The 23,713-nt window shown below is 43.2% G+C and overlaps 1 protein-coding gene across 4 annotated transcripts in view; it reads left to right on the forward strand.

Moving 5' to 3' along the window:
- Positions 1–23,713, forward strand: part of LOC134511030 (sodium channel protein type 5 subunit alpha-like) — a 222,399-nt gene that overhangs the window by 167,426 nt on the left and 31,260 nt on the right. For all 4 annotated transcript variants that reach the window (XM_063324350.1, XM_063324347.1, XM_063324349.1 and 1 more), the window contains 3 exons: positions 2,225–2,345; positions 11,541–11,695; positions 15,988–16,161. In XM_063324350.1, the coding sequence (XP_063180420.1) occupies positions 2,225–2,345; positions 11,541–11,695; positions 15,988–16,161 (450 nt within the window). The remainder of the gene's footprint in view (positions 1–2,224; positions 2,346–11,540; positions 11,696–15,987; positions 16,162–23,713) is intronic.

Consider the following 23,713-nt stretch of genomic DNA (forward strand, 5'->3'; position numbering starts at 1 on the left):
TCTATTGGTAGGAATTATATCCAACAAGGCTTCTTTTCTCATCGGAAGCCCTATTTTCTACATCCTACAGCTGTATATGATTGAGGACTATTTCAGTGATGTGTGTTTTGACGTCTTCATAACAGAACAGATACTGACTAAATGCATTCTCTAATGAAAAGTATCAGAAAGTTCTGACTGTGCTAAAACTTGGTATGACATTTTTCCCACCATCATATACCGTTGGTAGTCTGTAGAAAATGGGCTCTGTACGACAGCTGCATTCTGAATATGGATTTTTTAGAAGCTTTATCCATGTCTTTGACCTGTGCTTTCTGTTCTGACTCTCTTTTTAAAAGGTCTCTTCTCAATTGTTTGCAGTCCTTTTTGAGTAGAGCATTAAAAACCCCAGCCAAGACTATGACCTTCTGGATGCTGCAGCTAATTGCAAACAAGTAGCTTCCATCCCCGCTTGCAAGCATTGCTGGAATGTTTAATCTTGACCATTTTACCCCATGTTCAGCATTTCTCTGAATAAAGCTATAAATTTTGCATTGGCTGCGTATACTGGAAAACAGAGGCCCCATTTGCACATTAATAATAAATATATAAAGCTGTACCTGTTCTCTAACTCCATCACCATCATCCTCATGAAAATAATACTTTATGTGTACGTGCCATCTCTCATCTAACTATCTCACAGGTTGTTTAAAAGCATGGGTAAGTATTATTGTCCTCATTTTTTTAAATGGAGACAATACTATTGGAAGATAAGGCACAGAAAGACTTCAGTAAGTAATCAGAGAACAGAATAAGACAGTTAACAAATATCCCACCTCTCCTGACTCCTGCTTATGGCTATTTTGCATTGATATGACACGTAGAAGATACCAGCTTTGGTGTTGCCCACTTGTGCCAGGTGGTTCTCTAATACAGTGAGAAACAAACTGTGGGCAGGACTGGCAAATATTGGATCTTTCACTTTAGCGGCTGAGCCGAATAATCAAGTAAAATGTAATTTTGGATTAATACAAAATGGAAATGTTTTATTATGAAAAATAAAACATGGGGGTAAAAATCCCATTTTATTCTAAAGAAAATGTTTTAATTCTGTTAAAATAAAGTTTTGACCTGAAATGAAATTTCTATTTCATATTTGGGTGACTTATTTAATCATGTATCATATCTCTTTTAATATCAAATTCAGCCAGATTTCCAACTACAACATTAGACTTTTACCAAGATCCTTTGCTGTATTCAACCCAATTTCTTGCATAGCCTTTAAAACAATTTTTGAAAATAATCTATTCCCCAGAAATTTTTATCCAGATCTACTTGAGGATTCCTGCTCTAAATAGATAAGACAACCAATGCTTCAGGGAGAGGGATTATTCTTGTCCCCATTTTCCAGAGGGGGATTTGAGAAACGCTGAATTTAAACTACACACCTAAGATGGTGGTGTCAAATATTTCAGGCAAGCAATAGAGCCTCTGAAAGGCCTTCAATAGCTGTGTGTCCCTCCTCCTATGTCACCTTGAGATGAGAAGTGTGTGGCCAACAGGCTAGGGGCCACATCCCATGGTGGGAACAAATTAGCCCCAGGATGAGGCAGGTGGAAGAGCCCTCTCACACACGCGTGCCTGTGGCAATCGTGTGACCGGACCCTGGTGATAGAGGGACTTCTGCTCATCTCGGAGGAGAAGCTGTGGCAGCAGGGAGTGGAGCATGATCCCGACTGACAGGGTGAAGGTTTCACCCATCAGTTGTGGGTGAGGAGCCTCAGGAATGAGGCTCCAGAGACAGGAATCCAACACAGGTCCTCAAATTCATCCATCAGCATTACAGGAGCTGGGTGCCGCTTCTGGTCCCCGCCGTCTGAAGGTATGAGCCTTCAGGACACACAAGACTTAAAATCACGAGTGGTTCAGTCATGCCAAGCTTCCACCTACCATTAATATTCAGTGGCTGTTCACAATCTTTCTACGGTTTGCTTCTCTTTTCTTTTAAAAAGTACATTTTACTTGTTAACTTTTGTTGTTGTTCTTGTTGATGGGTCGACTGTTAGTTCACCGCAGGGTAGGCAGAGCTGTCATTGGAGGATTGGGCACCGCGTGAAGTGCATGGCGATGTCTCTGTTGTGGTGGCTTTAGCTGGGATATTGGTTAGTGGAACAAAAACTCGTCTGCTTCCTTCGAGGCGATTGATCAATTTGTTTTCCTCATCTTTGCTCTTGTTGACAACAAGCTTGATGAAATCAGTCTTTCTGAAGGCAGCACAGTGGATTTGACAAATCCTGCAGAACTGCTGGAGCAGATCCCTGAGTTTGCTGAGGAGCTGATGGAGCCTGAAGACTGCTTCCCTGAAGGTAAGGGCCTGCACTTTTCACTGTAATGCTGAGGGAAGGATCCTGCTCTTCACTCAGGGAACATCTCCCCACCTTCACACCACGTTGCTCTGGCTGCTTGCTGTATTTCACTGGGTGCACTTCATTTCTTAGGTACTGTAATGCTCCAGACACATACTCAGAATCACTTGTTAACATTACTCTTTGGATTTCCAGGGTGAGATAAGCCAAAAGCGTGTTCTAAATGGCTGTGCAGCTTCTAACGTGCTAGGCTTTTTTCAGCATGATTTGTGCCATAGAGGGTTTTTCTTTAATACGTTGATTTTTCTAACTTGGCCAGTGAAGATTTTTGCCTTCCAATAAGTGTGCGTGATCAAATTTGGTTGCAAACTAACCAGATCAGGATGGTTTTGTTGCTGAAACGTGCATAGGCAGTTAACAGAAACTGCCTGCAGAGTTCATGAGTCCCAGGATTCTCTTCCATTTGTTTTAAAGGGTGTTAAGATTAGCGTGTCCTGTAACTTTCATCCTTTCATCTGATCAAGGATATGCTATGTATAGGGTATTTTACTTAATTATTCTAGATAACAACAGTTCACATTTACATAACTGCTTTTAATACACGAATAAACCAGCATTTTATTAATTTTTTTATCACCAACCCGCTCCAAAACACAGGTTTAAAACCCAGCTACATCAGAAGATCTAGCTTTAAGTCAATACATAAGGTAAATAGCATCCTAAGTTATTTCTTCTTAGAGTGTGTTCTATTCCAAAAATAATTCCTCATTTTTCTTTAAATCTGGGTTAGGAAAAATAGGGTTAGCTGAATGTTAGAATACTCCCTTGAAAATTCAAGGATTATTGTAAATAAAAACAGAGCTGCTCAGATGGGATCAGACAGAGATGATTTGCTGGGTATATGAATGCCCCTAAAGTCAGCAAAAATGTGCATCTCTATATGTGTGAGAAAGATGATTGAATGAGGTAAGGGAACCCTGCAGGGCTTACAAATGTCCCTAGGATCTAAACATTTTTTTGGCAGCTCTGCTTAAAAGCAGTAGCCAAAAATTAATGCAGTTGACGGAAGAAAGCATGGTACTATGCTGTAACTATTCTGGCCCATACAATAACATTTAGAAATTAGATCTGGTGTTTTCATTCCTTCACAATATATTTCTTAATGAGTCTAGTGAGCAGCACTGCAAAGTGGGAAACTATATTATAATTGTTTAAACAAGCCAGTGCCGTAAGACCAGCGCTAGTCAGACGCCAGTTTACAAATTCTGAAACTGTACTTGGCCATGATCGCCTTCCCATTTTTAAAAGAAATAAGGCGGACATCACACAACCCATCGCTTCATTCAGTGCACAGCCCCGATTCAGCCCCAGAGCAGTAGCACTGTAATTTGCTCTGTCTTAAAATAAGCAAAACTGCCTGAAACTCCATCGTGCAGGACCACGTCAGCACCAACCCAGTTTGTCAGATCTTCTCCACTGCTGTCAATGGGATGCAGGGTAGCGAGCAATGCTCTTCTAGATGGACCACTGGAAGCATTAAGCCAGTTTTGAAGCCCACACATCACCCTGGCAGCAGAGAAATGTCGAAATGAAGGTGCTGCAGGCTGAACCCCAACCTTGCCCTGGGTTACATCTACCCTGCTGGCTCCTGCTTCATTCCCCCTGAGCATCCCTGCTCCTGCCTTTTGCCTTTTATTCCTCATCTCACCCAGTTCCTCACCAGTCCCTGTTCAATTCAGGGTGTTTTCCTCTTCTCCCAGTGTATGGCCAGCTCAGCCTTGAGCTCTGAATGGGAATTGAAGGGGAACCCGCTCCCAGCCCTTGGCCCAGTGCAGGATGTCCAGGGGCACTGGGGATGCAGCTGCAGGTGACGTCCTCCCCAGCATATCTGCTCTGTTTTCCTGCGCAGCACATATCCATGCAGATTTTTCAGAGGCTACTGTGTAGGCTAAATGTGGATGGATTTGGCAAAAATGCATAAACTCGACACGTGAATGTTCGGTCATAAAATTTCAAGTCGAAGTGCCATAAACTGAAAGTCTAAATGATTCTTACTGCAATGACATCAACATGTGTTTTTATTTATGCAGAGAAATAAAGTGTTTTCCCATAATCTTCTTCTATTAAATGCCTTCCAGTATTTTTACCTAAATTTACCATTGCAGTTAAACCTCATGCAGTTATCATTTCAGTCTGGTTAAAAAACAAGCAAGCAAACAAGCTTGCTTGGTCTAGTTAGCTAAGGTATGACAAGGTTATACACTACTAAAGTGGAATTATTGAAGGGCAAGCACTGGGCAAGTTTATCTAGTGTTGCCTTTACTGGCTTGTATAAAAAGATACAACAATATTGGGTATATCTGGGAGAATGACCAGCTAATACTTGTGAAAGAAGGAGATTAAGTGAGACGAAGAGGAAGAGCAGGGGGAAGGGTTAAGTTCTTACCTTGTTAGCTCACCAGCTGTCTAAATTCAAACTATGACATTTCTAAATACATCCAGCATAGGTTGTGTCCTGAACAAATATGTTCCGGATTCAGCCCCCTTTTTCAGATAACAAAGGCAACGAAGATAATGCATGTTCTTGAAATAGTTGCTGAAAGTTTGCTGAGGTCACAGTTTTCCCGGAGTTGGGTGACCCAGATAAACCATAGGTCGTTTTTTCTTGGGGAGACTTGTTAATTCGTTATCATCTCAAAATAGCTTTGATTAGGGTCAACGGGGAATATTCTTGGGTCAGGAAATGTAAAGCCAAGGTAGGGTCACAGCTCTGGCAGCTAGAAAGTATTGCTGGGAAAAACCTGATAGAAAAAGAGAGGTTGTTCTTGTTGCCAGTTGATGGGAAAGCAACATCTAGGCAATGCCAGCTATTTGGGTATTTTTTCCTCCAGATGCCTCGCAGCACTCCAGTCCTGTTACCTCCATTGGTATGTGTTCTCTGCAACAAAAATTGCTATCTGTTTGGACATGCTCTTCTGTGTCTCTCAGAAGGTCGTCCAAAGAGAGCCCCCTGGCCCCAGCACGCTCCTCTCTCCCAGACCCTAATAGGAGAAAGTTTTCACCAAGTCCTCAAGCGTAATTCCCCGGACAAAGCCCGCTGGCAAAGGTTTCAAAGGAGTATCATCTAATGGTCGTGCAAGAATGAGCTACCTTGCTCAACGCATGGTTGATCGCAACTCGTGACACCGAGGACGCTCACAAACAGTTTTTCACGTGATCACGTTAGGAGCAATTATCGCAGCTGGAAAATGCCATGCGCTAAAGTGAAGTTCCTCTGATTAATGGTGGGATCTGCGTCATGCCCTCCCCAACCGCAGTTAGCGGCTGTTTAAAAACAAAAAAGCAAAGAGGAGCTCAAACGGACCGTTAAACTGAACAAATCTGAACTGAGCTATGGGGGACTTCCAGCAGGTGATGTTTAAAAGCTGAGTAAAACCAAACAAAGCCCAACAAAACAAGTTAACTGTCTTCCTAGGGAAAAAAATTACAGAACAAAAACAAGTTTTAAGGTTTCTTTTTTCCTCTAGCCATAGTATCTGAGATAACAGCGGGGGGTTTTCCATCAGAAAGGGCATGTTAGTATTTTGTTGTATCCAGTTTTCAGACATCATAAAATTCTTACAGTCCTATCGCGTGTACAGAATTAAATTAATTCGGGTTGGACAGGACCTCTAGATTTCAAGGCATCCACCCCCTCGCTTAAAGCAGGGCTGACATCGGTAGTGGACCAGGCTGCCCAGCGCCTTTGCTTCAAGGCGTCACATCGTTATTTGTAGTGACCTCCGAGAAGATATGTTTGGAGGAGAACAGCAGCAGATAAACAAGAAGTGTACCCTTGTAAAGCCCTTGGAAGAGTAAAAACACCTGGCAGGCTGTGGCTTTGTCAGACACTCTCTTGGCAGCAACCACTTGTAGTACACAAGAAGAGACTCAAATGTCCATGTGTGTCTCAGGTACCCGAAAACTGGCGGCAGCGATGGCAAATCTCTTCTGTGTTAGCCCTAGAGCTGCACAGTATAAGCCCCAGCCATGCATGCCAGCGGGTTAGTGGGGCCAGAAGAAGAAAAAGGGGTTAAATAAGGAGGGTCTGCAAAGAACACGTTCCCTCCACGCATGGGGACATACTGGTGTCTTACGAAGGGACTACAGCCAGGCTGGCTTTCTTGCTCGAGCAAACACAGCTAGCCAGACTGGCCATTAGAAATCCAAATTGACATATATATATATATATATATATATATACACACATAAAAACGCATTATGAATACCTGCCTGCTTGAGTTCATGCTGAGGAAGCTGTATTTTCTCTGTGTCGAACCAAGCGATGCTGTAACCAGCGTTCAAAGCTAAGCAAAATGTCATTTTGTTCTAAAAATGAGTGTCCCAATAATTGGGAACTCCTGTGCAAAAGTAACTATAGAATTACCGCGGTTTGAACATAAGGTACCAGACGTATTGGACCACAGTATAAAAGAAATTAATTAGTCTTCCTGGTTTACTGAAGAGAATCAGCAGCCCAATCCAGCCAAAACATATCTAATCATTTCATGTAAATTAAAATGTACATGTTGGTGTGAACAAGCAGTGGATTTGTAAAGTCTTTACTCATAAGCCTGAAATAAATAGGCTTGGCTGTCGTGCGCGCAGGAGGAAGTTTTTGCAGTATAGCTCCCACACTTATAAAGAGATTTTTTTTTCCCAGTGCACCAAAGTAATGCAATCAGGTCTAACAGCTCCGTGACTGTAATGCACCAGGCTAGAAAATGTGAACGTGGAACCAAAGGAATATTCACACAAAATGCATTGTAAATTAAGTTCCTCCTGCTCTTTCTGGGTTTTTGGGGGGTTTTGTTTGGGTTTTTTTTTTGGTAACTTGTTTATCATTGTGGCAGATGCTTAAGGAAGAGCTTTCTTTGTCACACCTGCAGTGGAAACTGCCGTTCAGGACACATTTTAATCTGCAGTTTGTGATTGCGCTATAGGACACCCCCGGTGATGGAAGGAAACAATTCCCTTGTTATGAAAAACGAACAAAACCTAAATAATATCATTGTTTACTGATACATTTGAAGAGGTTTCTTGGTAAATAGGTCTCTGTTTCATGACAAATTATATGTAATGTGAATTGAAAACAGACCTTGTTCTTGGACAAGTTGACCACTAAGGCAGCTTCACTGATTTACCAGCAAATAACTCAACCCTTTGGGAGGACTTTTTCTGCTGTTCTGTGTTTCTGTTGAGCAGTAACCTACTACTCAAAAGGCCATGGTGTAAACGAGTCAGTTTGCTCTCAAAAAAGATGTAGCCCAACATGAATTAGGGTGGCAAAACTAAGTCCCGACTAAATCACAAGGTGGTCAGCTTCTTCTGCATGACCCGTTCCCTACTAGCATTGATTTCAGGGGGACAGCACAAATCTATGAGACAAGGCAGTGTGAGTAATGCTGTTATAAGAAATGCCAAAGCATTTATTCCTGCCCTGACACTTACTGTGCTAAAAGGTGCTAATGAATAGTCATCTTCGTGTGCATAAAATAGCTTTCAAAACCTGAAGCTGGGGTCTGCTGACCACCTGCCTTGGTGTAGAAGCCAGCTGGAGTTATGACTGCTCAGACCCTCACCAGGTCCTGCCTTAGACACATTGGAATGGGTTTGATATTTTGATTTCACAGAAATGAAAAAAAAAAACACAACACCAAAACCCTGTTAAAATGCTGACCAACGTCAGGTAAACTTCTTTGTAGGGTATGTATGTGAAGCTTCCAATTCAGCATTAAGCGTGGGTCAAGGTCACCAGAACAGTAAGCCACCAGCATTATGAGAGAGTTCAGAAAAGCACAGGCATGAAATAACAGTCAGTGAGGGAAATCAGAGAATTTGAAATGGAAATAGAACTTTACTGATTCATTAAAAGACCTGTTTGTGGTCAGTTTTCTTTTTTTCCCCTCGGTTTTCTTCTTTTCTTTCAGTTTTCATTTTTTCTGTTTGATATATGAATAGTTAAAAATAGCATTTCATCCGAATTGCAGCCGGCATGATTATTCACGGAAGTGCTACTTGACATTAGTAATTGTATCAGAATCTGGTCTAAACATTTCTGAATTGGGCCCAATCAAAAGCATGGGATTTAATAGCGCTGTGATTTTGGGCTGACTCATCTGAGAAGCTATTTTGGATTTTTCAAGGTATTACTGTCAGTAACTAGGACCGTTTTTTTCAGCTCGGAATAGCATGAAAGCCATCAAAGAGCATTAAAAAAAAAAAAAAGATTAGTAGTCCTAGCTGGCTTTCTGTCTTTAAAAATACCTCTCTGTACCTGTAGATTATCAGATGGAAGCTGACTGAATCAGCAATAGCTTGTTTTTACCATTTATTGAGCATTTTCCATCACAAATGAAGTGACTTTGGAATTCACGGTGCCCTGCTCATTAGTATTTAATTTGATGGTGATCCCCTAATTTTAGCTCTGCCTGGGCTCAGGAAATCAGGTTCCCTGTGTAGTGGAAAGACAGAGGCAGACTCCTCCAGGGAATGACTCATCCAGCTATCTTACGGTGGGGAAGACCACTTCCTGGAAGATCCTAACCTTTTCCAACAGTACTTACAGAGCATTTCTGCTCTGTGAGAGCATGACAGAGCATGTCATACCCGTTACTGGCAGAGCCTAAGCATCATCTAAGAAACTAAAAAGCCAAGTAGGAAGTAATTTAGGAGAACAGAGGGGAAAGTTTCTGGACAAAGGTTTTAAGTCTGAAAAATGCTGGTTTTTTTCCAAATGAAATCGTTTATAGGAACAAGGTAGGCTTAGGGAAAGTTTGTAATTTTATTCTGCTAGAAGCAGCGGTTACCTCCGGTACAAAGGGGTGTTTCAACTTCACATAAGAAATCCACACTCTCATAGGGAACAGCCTGCTCATTAGGCTGTTCACGTGACGAAAGAGGGATCTAAATCCAAGCCTTTGGTCTTCCCGATCCAAATCTGAGTTGACAGTGAGGTGGCCTGTGTTACCTGCACAACAGCACAGAGCGTGGACCAGACACCCAAGAGCTGGTGAGGACCATAGGGGTTGTGGGGTGAGATGGAGCGTAGGAGTTCTCTGGCAGCCCTGCTGGGAGATGCAACTAACAGCCCCCTCTGTCACGTCGTGCTGGTGGGATTGTACTGCAGGGGCGTCTCTGGGCAGAGCTGCCATACGAGTACCTGAGCTCAGGGAGCCTGAAGTCTGTTCCACGTACCTACTTCCTAAAACACACCCAAATAACATGCATTACCGTCTCTGAGAACTGTACAGGTTTTATCAAAAAGTAGTGACTAACATGATATTGTTTTATCCCCTGACGTGATTCTTTGGTGTTCAGCGTTGACGTGCTTAGAGGGATAAAACTTTCCTTTGTTGGAGTGGTCCCCGACCTACAAAGAAGCAGAGGGCTGATTATTACACTTCTATCTTCTCCTAGCGTTATGTTCTTCTCAAATATTTTGATTAAATTAGTGTATTTCGACTGAGCCCGGAATTCTCTGAATTCCAGAATGCAGTGGTAAACTGGGAACTGGTGTGGATCTGTGTGACGGAGGCATTTAGAGGACAGGTAGCTCCTTGCATAAATGGTTTGCTGTCCTGTTAGTCCCATACCAAAAACCTCACACATCCAAGAGCCTACGCCTACCAAACATTTCAGAAACGTGAGGGAAAGGGGAGATCTGGGAGCGATTCATGAAACATCCTACAGTTCTGCTGCTCCATAGCAGGGATCTGGGCTAATGAAAAATTACAGAAAATGCCAGGAGGACCACAGCAGGCTGAGCTGCTCTCGTCCTCCTGGCAGAGCCTGCTGCTAGCAGCGCCCCGCTTCCAGCTGCTTGGGAATCCCAGCATCCCGGGAGTTGCCCTTGATCTCCTCACATATCACATGCAGCCCAAGCACCTCTGTTACGCCACCTTGAATTAACAGCACCTGCTGTCTGTGTCACCCTGGCACTCACCCTCTTTCCTTCCCCAGCTTCCCTGCCTGAATATTATTTCTACTTGCAATAACATTGCATTACATCACCATGGTGAGATGTCCTCCCTTGTCACTTCTGAGAGGCTGTTGCGTGCTTCAAGACGAGTTAGCAACCTTGACCACCTTTCAGCTATGGGAGCAGCTGGCCCATGATTTTTTTCTCATGATGGGACTGATAAAGCTCCATAGCTACCCCTCTTTCTATACAACACATGTATTAAATGTAGGGTAAAACCATTGCTTATTGAAAATGAAGTAGTTTCTGAGGGTCGTTCTCATCAGCAGATGTTGTGAAATTTGAGTGAAATTCCAGCCTGGAAAAAGACAGTTTTAAGTTCTTACTCAACACAAGACAATGCACAGGGTGGGTTTTGAAATGGGAGAGATGGATCTGTCCATTACTAATGGATGTTGCTAAAAAGACTAAAAATGGCCATGGTTCTGCCTATCAGAAATCCATGTGTGGTCCCCAGGACCACCACAACATTTAACTGTCACAAAACATTTGTCACTAAGGTCAGAAAGTGCTTTGAAGCACCAGTGGGGAACCCACAGTGGACGAAGACTGGATATCTAAATTTCTGCTGACATCAAAGGGGATTTAACCACCTAAATATCTTTCCCAAAAGCATTATCCTAATGATTTCCTTATGCTCATGAGAGTCCAAGAGATCAAATTCTGCTCCTGCTTTTCCAGTCTGAACCTCTGCAGCACATTGTTCCCATCTGCACTGCAACACCTCCTCCCCTCATCTCCCTTTCATCAGACTGCCACTTTTAATCAATAATTCTAGTGGTACCATAATACCAAGAAAATATTCCTCCTCCATTCAGAAGGCTGTGGAAACTGTTGCAGGAGTCATTAGTCCTGATCAGGGGTGCTGCCTGAGCTCAGCTAACACAACATGATCGACCTAGGGCACTGGTGACTCATGGCCAATGTATTCTGTATCATAAAAATCATTGGGAGGAATCACTGGGGCACATTTGAAGTGATTTTGAATGTTTTTTAATAGAAGAGTGAGAGGGAGAAATGGAAGGCAGGGCAGAAGAGGTTGGTGAGAAAAACAAGGGAGGGGTGACTCCATGCAGCAGCTTCTTGCTAGAAGAAATCTTGTTTTGCAGCTCCTTATTGCAGCTTTAAATGGCCTTTTTTAACAATTACTTTGGTTTTGTTTTGCTCCTTTTCAGTTTGTGTGCGATTCTTCCCATGCTGTTCAGTGGACACCACAAAATTCCCAGGAAAAATTTGGTGGAGGCTGCGGAAAACCTGCTACAGAATTGTCGAACACAACTGGTTTGAAACTTTCATCATATTCATGATCCTGCTGAGCAGCGGAGCCCTGGTAAATGTTACAGGATTGCCTAGCTGGTTGAAAGTGGACATGGGTCTCAGGGAAGGTGTTCTCCTGTTGGCTCCCTCTAGGAGTTTATGAGCTCTTACTGCTCACTTCTGAAAGCAAAGCATATTTGGGGCTAAAACAGGTCTTCTGCTTTTCTGATTTATCCTGCCTTTACCGTATGTGGGGGGGAACTGTCTTCTGCTATAACATAAAATTATGATGTGCACATCTTTTGAAAAGCTAATCCTTAAGGAAGTGTGTGTGAGGAAGTATCCCAGAGTTACTACTTCAGCATCCCATAACTGCTCCGTGGTTGTTCCCATCTGGAGGCTTGTATTTTGCTCCAGGGATGGCTTTTTTGGATGGCACGTTTCTTTTTTTTTCTTTTCTTTTTTTTTTTTTAGCACATTTTTTAACCAGCAAAGCAAAATCTCCAGGGAGACCTTATAGCCCCTTCCAGTACCTAAAGGGGGCCTACAGGAAGAATGGGGAGGGACTCTTTATCAGGGAGTGTAATGATAGGACACGAGGTAATGGTTTCAAACTGAAGGAGGGGAGACTTAGATTGGATATTAGGAAGAAATTTTTTACTGTGAGGGTGGTGAGACACTGGCCCAGGTTGCCCAGAGAAGCTGTGGATGCCCCATCCCTGGAGGTGTTCAAGGCCAGGCTGGATGGGGCTTTGAGCAGCCTGGTCTAGTGGGAGGTGTCCCTGCCCGTGGCAGGGGGGTTGGAACTAGATGATCTTTAAGGTCCCTTCCAACCCAACATGTTCTGTGATTCTGTGATCTATGATAGAAGACACAGGGGGCAGTGAATCGGTGCTACACATGGAGCTGGTGGGTGCCTGTCATGTTTTGAACACACCTTAGCTTAAACCACTGTATGTTCCCTGCACAGACAGCTCCTGCTTCCATCCAAAAGGGTGTGTGTGCAAGGAGGCTGGTTGGTCATTGTCCAGGACTCCAACAAGGGATGCTCTCCTCCTGAGATCCCACTGCGTACTGGGATTATCCTCTCCGTATTATCAGCTCGGGGCTCTTTGTAGCAATGGCAGCATATATTTATCTTGCTCAATTACATGTCAGGGATGTCGCTGAAGTTGGTGGGACTTCTCTCAGGTTTTCATCTGGGCGTAGAGCAAAGGGGTACATCAAGTGTTCTCCAGGCTTTGGTCTGGTGGTCACTGATCTTCTCCTCCCTAACGGAGTAAGAAATACGCATAGCAAATTTGCAGGCAGTGTCACGTTTGGACGGGTTATCCGTGTATTTCTGGAGGTGAGGATTAACTTCAGCCAAACAGATGAATCTGCCTTAAATAGTAAAAGGAACATAATCTCAGAAAGGTGCCTGCTTCACCTCATCAGGCACAATCATGGGCAGAATGGCATGATGCGGGATGGCTGATAAGGTAGCACGTTTAGTAAAAAGAGCTGGAGAGAGAACAGGCAACAAACAGGACAAACGAGTAAACTACATCGCAGCCCCGCACAAAGGCCGAACACCCCACTGGGCTGTATAAATAAGCATGTTCTTCCACTCCAGTTGGCATCAAGGAGGTCTCAGCTGGAGCACTGGCTTCAGCTCTGGGCATTGCACTTTGGGAAAGACATGGGCTAATTGAAGAAACTCCAGAGGAGAGCAGCGCAAATTATCAGTGGCCTAAAAAAAGAGGAAAACAGAAGTACTGGGTTTATGTAGTTTAAAGAAAGCCTCTGCAGGGAGACAAGAAGATGAAAATATATAAATGTTGATGGAGAAGGAAAGGAATGGACCGTTCTCCGGGTCCACCAGGGATGGGCTGAAATTTCACCCAGTGGATTTTATTTCATTATGAAAAGCAAGAGGGTGAAAAACTTGGGTAAATAGTAGGCTGCTGAAAATTGCCATTGCTTTGCTGAAATCAATGGAGTCTGTCAGTTTTTGTACCAGTTTGAGGATCAGCATGTTAATTTCTTAACACATTTTAAAGGAGGCATGTCACTTGCTATAATACACTTTGGATGAATACACATCCTTACATATGTAATTAAAAGTGCCTTAGACACTGAACATTGCAATATAAATCTCATTTAATTTTCATTGCGTGCATTCATTTACTTTTTTGCGATTTTCAATTTAGCCAGTGCAATTCTGTATAAGGGCAAATTATGCTGCATTTTCTCACATATCAACCCTGTGCTTCAGTATTTGGACTGGAGATGTTGGAGGGAATACACAACTTTTCCCTTCTGTTATTCTGGGGTGAGCTCTTCCAAAAACTGAGTTCATCTGGCTGCATCCCTGGGACGTGCTAAGTTCTTAAGGGAGTTTAAAAGCCAGTAGATACTTGTGTGTGGTAGTTAAACCATCATAATATATCTATAGCTTGCTGCAAAAGATCCAAAAACCTATCTTTAAGCCATAAGGACCCATTGAAGCCATAAGGACCCATTGAAGCCATAAGCACCCAAACTGGGAGCCTGTGTTTTAATAGCAATTGCAGGTAACACTGCAGGTATCCTGCTTAACTCTTTTTTAACACACGGAACAAAGCAGAAGAAATAACCCTTAATGATGTTTTATATTGCAAAGATTTCACCCGTTGTCACCACGAAAAAAATGCAAAGCACCAGAGTTTTGTCATTTGGGTAATATCCACGTCTCCTGCAGAAGCACGGCGCACCTGAGGCATGCGAGTAGTGTATTTTTCATCCCTTATTAAGCTGCTTCCTGACTCACAGCGCGTTTTTAATAGACAAAACAAACAATAGACTTTTTGACAAGTTGGTAGAAAATAGGGAGAGCAAAGGAGGGAGAGGAGGAAATAGCTTTAAATAGTTTGTTGTTATTTTTGCAGTAATTGCAAAGTACAGCAAGTCATCTGACAAAGTGAGTGAGCCCCTACAAGAAGTGATAAACTCCAATCTCTCTGTGTATTGTTTTCTGTGGCTTTCTCCAACAGCTCTTTCACACCCTTGAAATATCATTTTTGAGGGCAAGATAGGAGACAGAGTTGCAGTGAAAACGTCACCCCAAAGTGTGGGGACAAATGGACAAGCTTTGGCACAGGCTGCCAAAGCTTTCTTGTCAGTTTAATTACTGTTCCCTGGCAGGCAAAAGAGCAGTGTGACTGCTTGAGTGACAAGTAACACGCTTCTTGTATCTCCGGGCACTGGGTGTTTGCTAACTATTTGAAGTTCCTCAGAAAGTAGCTACCGATCTTGAAATATGCAAATGCAGATAATTAAGAAGATGAGCACAGATCCTCTCAAGCAGTGGTGTGCTTTCTTGCTGCCAAGTGCTCCAGGTCACAGGATGGGACAAGACCAATATATATCAAAGCTGGGGTCATCCAGGTGGTGGGGACATGGGAGCAGCTCGTAATGACGGTGGCTTGAGCAGCTGGGGAAGCAGACCGTAACCGCTGCTCGAAACCCCAAAACCGTATATAGGCCGTATATAGGCAACCCTGCCACTAGGATCCTGCATTTTATTTGACATACATTCTAAAGTGAAAGCTAAATTGCGGGACAACTTTATTTGTTTTGTTTTAGTAGGCATATTGTTTTATATCTTAAATATTTTAACGGGGTTATTAAGTTGCTTATACTTGATACAGATACTGAAAGTCCTTTGATGATGCCCTGTATAAGATTAATTAGAGAGACAGATGAGATGGGTAGATAGATATCTTGACCTTTAAAACATAATTGTTCTGTTAAGGGAATAATAATGAGCATTTCTTGAGGCAGATAGTTGTAGCTACCTTAAATGTGATGGCTGAACAGAAGCCAGGGAACTGCAGTACTCTATAACACAGGCTTAAGCAGGTTAATAACCCAATTTGTCGTCATTAGCAATAAGAAGTATTTGACTGAATGTAAGGGTCACATTTTGCCTCCTAAAGACAGGCATCCTATGGCCTGGGGCACCTGAGGTGCCAGGATAGCAGCGGCACTGACAGCAGGAGCCCTTGGGCAGCTTGGGGTGGCTCCCTGCTCCCAGAGGCGTGTTCCCAAATCTAGGGTGCTTGAGCTCCTCTTCCACTCCAAGGATGTTTGCTCAGTAGACATCCGGTAGAGGCTGGAGAGACAGAGACAGCTGAGCCATGTGTCCACGATAAGGGAAAGCTGAACGGACCTTTGTTTGCTTAGGGTCAGTCCTATTTGTGCCCGTGGGCTCATTCGGATGGTGGAATTAAAATATATCAGAAATCACAGACAATACAAATAGTACTATAGACTTGTAGGGCAGAGCCACTGCTTTCCAACACAGCTTAGCAGAAGTTTGTAATCAGTCTTTTGTACTTCCAGGCTTTTGAAGATATTTACCTTGAGGATCGAAAAAACATAAAAACCATGCTGGAATACGCTGACAAAATATTCACTTACATCTTTGTCTTGGAAATGCTCCTGAAATGGGTGGCTTATGGATTCAAGAAGTATTTCACCAATGCCTGGTGCTGGCTTGACTTCCTAATTGTAGATGTAAGTATCACTTTGGAACTACGATGCTTCTTGCGTTGGATTTTATAATGCATAGGAACGGGCTGTTAAGTCTGGCAGCTTTGTGTTTGCAAAATGACAGCTGCCACTCGTTCTGAGTAAGAACCCTAGATGAACCTTGAAGGAGGTCTGGAGACTTGGTATGTAACCCTGCATCCCCATGGATCATCGTGCCAGAGCGGAGGAGATCTCTTCGCGTCGTTACTCAGAGGTGTCACCCTGCTAATTTGAGTCACATTCCCTTCTCGTCCCTCGGAGCTCGTTTTTTCTTTTAGCATTTAATGTCTCGTTCCACACTCCCAGCTAGCACAAGGTCCGGTTACCTCCGACTGCTCCGCACATGACCTCGACACACAAGTCTTTCAGCAGATTAGAGAAGCTGTCCTTGGCGTAGTTTCCCGGCGAGACTGCCAAGGGCATGTAACAGTATGTTCAGTACCGTCTCCCAAGTATTTACCACCGAAGGAGTCCAGAAGAAGGTGTGAATAGTCCTCTTGTCAAAGCGATTTCACTATTAGAAAAACCTCACAAAATACTCCAAATCCTTGAAATACCGCAATGCTTGGTTCCCCTATGAAGGTAATCCTTAAAGGGGAGTAATAGTTGAACAAAAGGGAGCTCATGCCCCAGCAGTGTTGCTAGAACCAGGCATGTCCCCTCTGAAGTTTCAGATTGCCTGGTCATGGGATCTGCCAAATTCAGGAAAAGCCAGCAGCTCCGCATCCTCCATGATGAGGGTTAACATTTCATCACAGCCTATCAATAAGGAGGCAATTATCTCCCTGAGGCCATTTCTTATGAGCTTGAGGTATTAATGTGGAAGGCTGGCAGAGCTCTGCCATGACTGGGTAACTTATTAAACTTTTGATAAATTATTTTTCCCCATTTTACATCTGAACCTTGACTCAGGGGAGAGCTGCACTTTCTTTGGCCCCAGTCCAGGAAAGCACTTCAATGGGACAATTTACTTGTTTGAAGTTATGGACATGTCTAAGTGCACTGCTGGATCAGAGCCTTTGGAAGCTTCTCCAGAACTTTAATAAATTGATTTATGAAAAGGAAGTTCTTTACATAAATTGTAGGTCATAAATTCATCTGTGCATACAGGCCTGGAAACCTCTTAAAGGGAAGGCACTCATTTTTCACAAATTAGCTTCAATAGAAGAGGAAGGCCCGGTTTAATTATTTAACCACAAAATTGGAAACCACCAGTTCCTAAGTTATAGCCCAACCCTGAAAACTCTGGTTACTGTGGCTCAGGTCGAGTGACACAGCTTTTCTTTCCCAGTTTCTCCACCTGTAAAATGGGACTAGTAGGACTCACATAAAGTATTGTATAGGCTTCCAGGAATTTGTTAGTGGAGTTATTGTTTTAATGAACTTCTGAAGACTAGAAGGGCTGGGTGAGGGCTTGATGCTGTCACAACTATCAGTAGGGGTCTTCCTGATGGGAACAGCAGTTTGCACAATGAATTTGCTGAAGTAGTTTGGAGACCTGATGCATCATTAACAGTTGGAAATGAGTTACCACTTGTTAAAATATGTACTTGATAGCATGATAAGAGCGTAAAACGGGAACTAAGCTAAATCCTGTCCCCCAGGCGAAAAGGCCCCATGGAACAGAAACTACACGAGAATGCAAAGTCAGTGTGTAACCCCAAAATTTACGCACATGTTTGCTTTTTAATTGTGGGGTTTATGAGTACAATGACAGATTGTAGATGCAGCCATAGGTGGGCTGGGCACAACCCATATTATGGGCTGGGCATTATGCCATATACATATGGCGTAAAGGAGTGCTATGGGTGAAAGGGGACCATGGGCCCCTGGGACTCCCTTTATCCCCAGCAAATCCACCCCAGAGTTACTGACCCAGACTTTTTTATTATCTTAATCCCCATTTAAATGTTTTTGCAGGCTCCTGAGCTAGCCAGAAAGTTACTCCATCCTTGAGTTGTTTTAGTTAATAGTTGACACTAGGAAATTGCCTTGCCTGTAGTGTTCTCAGTGAATAAAGCTTTTCCCCATGCCCCATTCTTTTCTTCAAAGTCATTTCCCAATGCAGATTATGAGAACCTGGTACTATATTTTTAGCGGGTTTAACAGATGCTCTTCTCCTACCCTATTGCTCACACACCCTGCCACTCTGAATTGGCAGAGTAACATGCTATCATTTTCACAGCACACTTTTTACTTCAATTTACATTTTCTTTTTGGTCCTTTGAGAACCAAATCACTGCAACTGAGCTGCAGAAGGGAGTGAATGGGCGCATTAGCTGCTCCAAAAGAAGCAGATGAACCACTTGTCTGATTTTCTCAAATTTATTTGTTTAAAATTATTCACTTAAAAATTCCTGATCTGCAAATTATTCATTAGTAGTTTGGTATCGGTATTCAAAATTCAAGCTGTGATAGTTGATTTTTCATTGGACATGTGAAGCCATCTATCATCTGTGTTTTCTCATTGTACAAACGCAACTCAGAATCCTTTTTCTGTTGTGAATAATTCATAAAAACAGCTCAAAATTTACAAGTATTCACTATTTCTAAATAGCAAGTGAACCCAGGAGGGGTATAAGCATATTGCTGCTGCTTTATTTTTTTTTAGATTTTTTGTACTTGCCCTGCCTTGTGAAAGACCTTTGACACCGATTTGGGCCTGTGGAACAGCAAAGGCTTCATCTCACAATTGTGGATTACTAAAGAAAATTCTGTCTTGCAAAGCCTGAACATCAAAACACACAGTAATCCACAAACGGAGAGCTATTTTTGCTGGATGTAGAATCCCTAAAGGATGATCTCTGATAATGGGCTTCTCTGCATCTGAAAGAAGTGTGCTAGTGTAGCAAAACCGTAAGAGAGTGCTCTTAAGTACATTGCAATACAATAAAGTCCTATCAACAACGCTGCAACAGATTTCTTTGGGAGGAAGGGAGAAATGAGTAATTGAACCACAAAAAAACAGGCTCATTTCAACTTAGAGCACTTGGGAAAGATGCCTTGGATGTCTGCTGAAATTTGGATATACTGAACAAACAGCATTAATGTGCATGTTTCGTCCCTGCGAATAACAAGCATACCACTAAAAGTAATCCCCTTCTACACGGTGAACATGGCTTCTCCATGCACATGAATTGGAGTGGTGGGCACTCAGTTCACAGCTCTTTTCAAACGAGGGGAAAGCAGGGACCATAGTGTACCTGAAGTGTAGGCAGCCATCAGTATCGCCAACGGGAATGGTGTTTATGCACCGTCCTCTTCGCTAGGATGCACAGGCAAATATTTTCACAAAGAACAGGTATTTTCCGAGCATTCGTGCCATCAAAACCTCTTCGTACAAAGCAGATTAAACAAGGAGTTTGAACTTGGCCTGATATGGAGGCGCGTGGCATTCAAAATGAACATTTATGAAAACTGCCCTCGACCAGGCGCGTCTTGCGACAGGCAGAGACAGTTGGGTTTTAAAGCAAGGGGCAGATAAACTCCACCGGTTGTGCATGCTGGTGTCATGTTTGACGTTCCTTTCAATTGTTTCCTCTGACCTATAAGTATTATCTTGAGCTTATCGAGGTTGAGCTTCAGCCAATTAATTCTGAGCTATGTCCCAGTCTCTGCTGACAGGGGATGGATTATTCTGTTGCAGTGGTCAGTTCGGGAAAGGCATCAATCTGGAGCTTAGCATCATTCAAAGGCTGCAGGTGTCGCAGTCACCAGCGTCTTCTCTCGCTGATCGTGCATTGAAGGCAGAGGGGAGAGATGGGTACCCTACAGAAGCTGTCACGAGAAAGCTCTCTGGAAAGGGATATAAAGTCCCTAACTCATTAGTAAGAATGCTCAGGAAAAAAGTCACAGCCAAGTTTCATTGCCTGTGGCGTACACAGAGAAAGCCTCTTAAATGGGCACTAATGTCATCTCTCTACAGAAGTCCATTATCACAAATCCACCACCTCCATTGCAGCTTTTGGGTTCAATTTAATTGACCAAAAGTTAGTCCCAATCCAGGCTTAAAAAAAGAAAATAAAAATTGATTGCCATTTACTGATTTCAGAGATGAGGGGAGATGAGGGTTTCTCCATCAATTCTTTCTAAGATTATCCCATCTTTCAGGATTTGATACTTGGGGAACGCTATTTTCTTAAGAAACTGCTTCTTTAGTGATGCTGGCCACCTCCTTCCCCTTCATCCATCTCCAGCAATGGGCCCTAACGCTATGTCCTGCAGCGGGGAGGGCAAGATCGTCTCTAGTTCTCAATTTTTGCCCTGATGCGCCACCAGTTTCTCTCCAGCCGAGCCACCACAAACAAAGATTGCTCCTTTCCTCCCCTTTCCCAGAGAGCTGCGCTGCCGCCGTGGAGGCAGGGGCTCACAACAGCTTTAAGCGGTGTATCTGCCTGCAAAATAGTTCAAGCGAGGCTCAGCAATGGGTTTGGAGGCCAGACACCTCAAACGAGTTATTCAACAGGTCCTCTAGGCAGGATCTTGTAGATGCTTTTATGGAAGTAAAATAATACACGTGGTGCCCCTGGCCCCCGTACCTTTTGTGAATGGTTATAAGGTAACATGGTCCTGGTGCTTGCCTGGATCTGCTGAGTTTGTACCTAGAGCTCTGTATTCCCTGTTGAGCAGCTTGCCAAATGTCCTGCTTGCTGCCCAATTGCCTGTTTGCTTGTTTGAGAACAGTTCATAGATGTTCAGTCATTCAATGCACCATCATTTTCACTGAATGCTTAAAAAAATACAGATAGGACATTTTCCAAGATAGTTTCCTGGAAAGTACATGCTCCAAGATTTCTAGTTAGGATACTTCACTGACGGACAAGTTAAAAAGCAGCTAATAATCTTTGAATTTGAGATGAACAATTTAAAACAGTCTTCTTTCTATCCCTAGTTAAAAATTGAATTGAATTAAATTATGCCCTTGTCTCAGATTGTCTTTAAGTGACAATTAAAAACTTGCTGTGTGAAGTAAATATTGATGGCTTCTGATTACTTTAATTGTTTTTTCCATCTGTATTCCCTGCTGATTAACAAGGTGATTTCTGTTTGCTTTACCAGTAATTACACAATCTGCTGTAATGACTTGTTCCCAAACAGCACTGAAATCCAATTTGTATTCTTGGGAAATTACCCTAAAAGCATGCGGATTTCATCTACTTTCTGTTCAGAAAAGCACGCAGGAACAGAATGGCAAAAAAACGGCCAAGGCGAAGTAAAAATAATATGGCTTGTCACTTGGAGAAGCATCTTAAAAGTGAACTTATTAGTGCTGTCTGCAAGTTATCAAAAATCCATGAGTTACATCAGGGTGCTGTTACTTCAGAGCTCGCTTTTTGACTGGTTTTCTTCAAGTTCCTCAAGCAAATGCTCAGGTGGGATTTTTGAAGATGTCTCAGGGCACATTCTTCTGGGCCTCTGCTGATGGCATAAGCCTCCCAGATAACTAAGAGAAAAGAGAATCCCTCTCCAGAAGCCAGGGAGCCTGCTTATGGGAAAAAAAAAGAAAAAAAGAAAAAAAAAAAAGAAGAAAAGAAAAAAAAAAGAAAAAAATGGTTGTTAACTACATGTTGCCTAATTCAGGATAAGTGAAAAAAAAAAAATCCACATGAAGATGAGATAAGTGGTTTTAATGTGTGTTAGCAGGTCAGCGGACGCTGTAAATCTCCCTTCTGCCTCCCCATGCTTTATCTCAACGTAACACATGCAAAAACATCCAAATGTCTTGTCTTATCTTGGTTTGCACCTCATGTTAGTTACCACATAGATGCTAAAAGGAGAGCAGCCGGGCTTTGCCAAGTGGAAGCACAAGGTCGGTGTCAGACAAGGCACAGCAGGACAAAGCGCGCTGCAGCCGGAGGAAAAGGGACCGTAAATGAAGGTGAGGAGGAAAGTCCAGAAATAAGCGTAGCTCACTGCCTCTTGCGAAACAGTTGCCATATGAAGAATTACTGCAATTACTGAAGAATTTCAATTACTGAGGGAGAATTTCAACTTTGGGAAGTGGTGCAAAAAACCCGCCTCAACTCAGATTGTGCTGAACTAGGTTTACCGCACATTTTTATTTCTTGAAGTTATTTGGAGATGGAGCGCTTTTCAATGTCCTTTTTTAGAAGAATATGCTTGAAAAAAAAATAATGAATAAAACCCTGGAGCTCTCGCATGCAGCTCGCTTGGCCCTTTCCGTTGCTGTGAGTGCAGCAGCCAAATGCCTTATACAGAGATGTTCTCCCTTGCACGGAGGATCAGGGCTGGGACAGAGATGTAGGCTGTACCTAACGGCCCAGAGTCCCACATGCTCTGCAAGGACAGAGGAGGATTGTCCAACAGTTCCTCTCCCTGAGGACCTTTGCAACCCCAGGTATTGCAGAACATCTTCCCACCACCCTTGTGGCTCCATCCAGGATGGCCAGACCTGCCCAAGAGACTGATGGCAGGAGGAGGGGGAAGGAAGAAGCGAAGGGAGAGGTGCAGCTTGCAGAGGGGTCAGGGATTCTTTACTGGGGAGCGGGGGGAGAGGTCGAAGGAATTGGGATGAAATGTGAAAGCTGTGCCCCACCGGCGTAGAGACTTTGTGCTGGTCTCCTACCCTGGTATGACTGTCTTTGGGGTGGTTTGGGCTAAGGCAAATGAAGATGAGGGCTCGTACTCATAGTATGTAGGACTTTCTGGCAGAAATCAGGGAACCTATAATTCTTCAGAGTCCCTCTCCATCCTAGCATAGTCAATAGAATATCAGGATCGACTTGGGCTCAAGAATCCAATTAAGCAGATGATTTTCAAGCCAAGACTGTTATATTTCCCACATCAACTTGGTATTTTTTCATATTGATTTGGAACATTTGATTAAATAAATGCTTTAGGGAATCGAGCGAATCCAGAACAGCACCTTGTGGAAACAGCCCAAACAGACTTTTCCCTTTTTTCTCTTTTTTTTTGGCATCACATCACATATAAGTGGAGTTGATCCTAATCCTGCCCAGAAATAAGCATGCCTTCAGCTCAGCACCTCAACTCCCACTGTCTGGGACGGAAATGGAGCAGAGTCGATGGGGCTGAGCCCCCAGGGAAATGTTCTCTCAATAATCACTATACGCACCCCTGGCGTTATAACGCCATCTTCAAATAATAAATAGTAATCAAGCATATTCCCGTCTACTCCTGACAACAGCACTCAGCATCAAGAAGGTACCCTGGGATGAATCGTGCGGTGGTTTTGGAGATCTTTTTATCTATATCTTTCCTCTTCAGCTGCCCGAAATCAAGGCTGTCTCTGCATGGTGTCTGGATGAGAAGCAGAACGTAGTTGATGATGAAGAAATTCTTTTGCTCTAAATCCCGGTAGAAATACCAGACTTTTAAAGGCAGCTGCACCCGCACAGCCACCGCTGGGGCAACAGGGAGAAAGACTTTTGGGTCTTGGCCAAGGTTTGGCTCATCAAGGAGTGTCGTGTGGTCCCCAAAAATCACAGCGATCCCTCTGTCGTCCCTACCCAGCGCTGATGATAAACGGGGGCCGCAGGTTTGGCAAAGGGTGTCT

The sequence above is a fragment of the Chroicocephalus ridibundus genome, chromosome 2, assembly GCF_963924245.1.
Source record: "Chroicocephalus ridibundus chromosome 2, bChrRid1.1, whole genome shotgun sequence".
NCBI classification, from domain to species: Eukaryota; Metazoa; Chordata; class Aves; order Charadriiformes; family Laridae; genus Chroicocephalus; species Chroicocephalus ridibundus.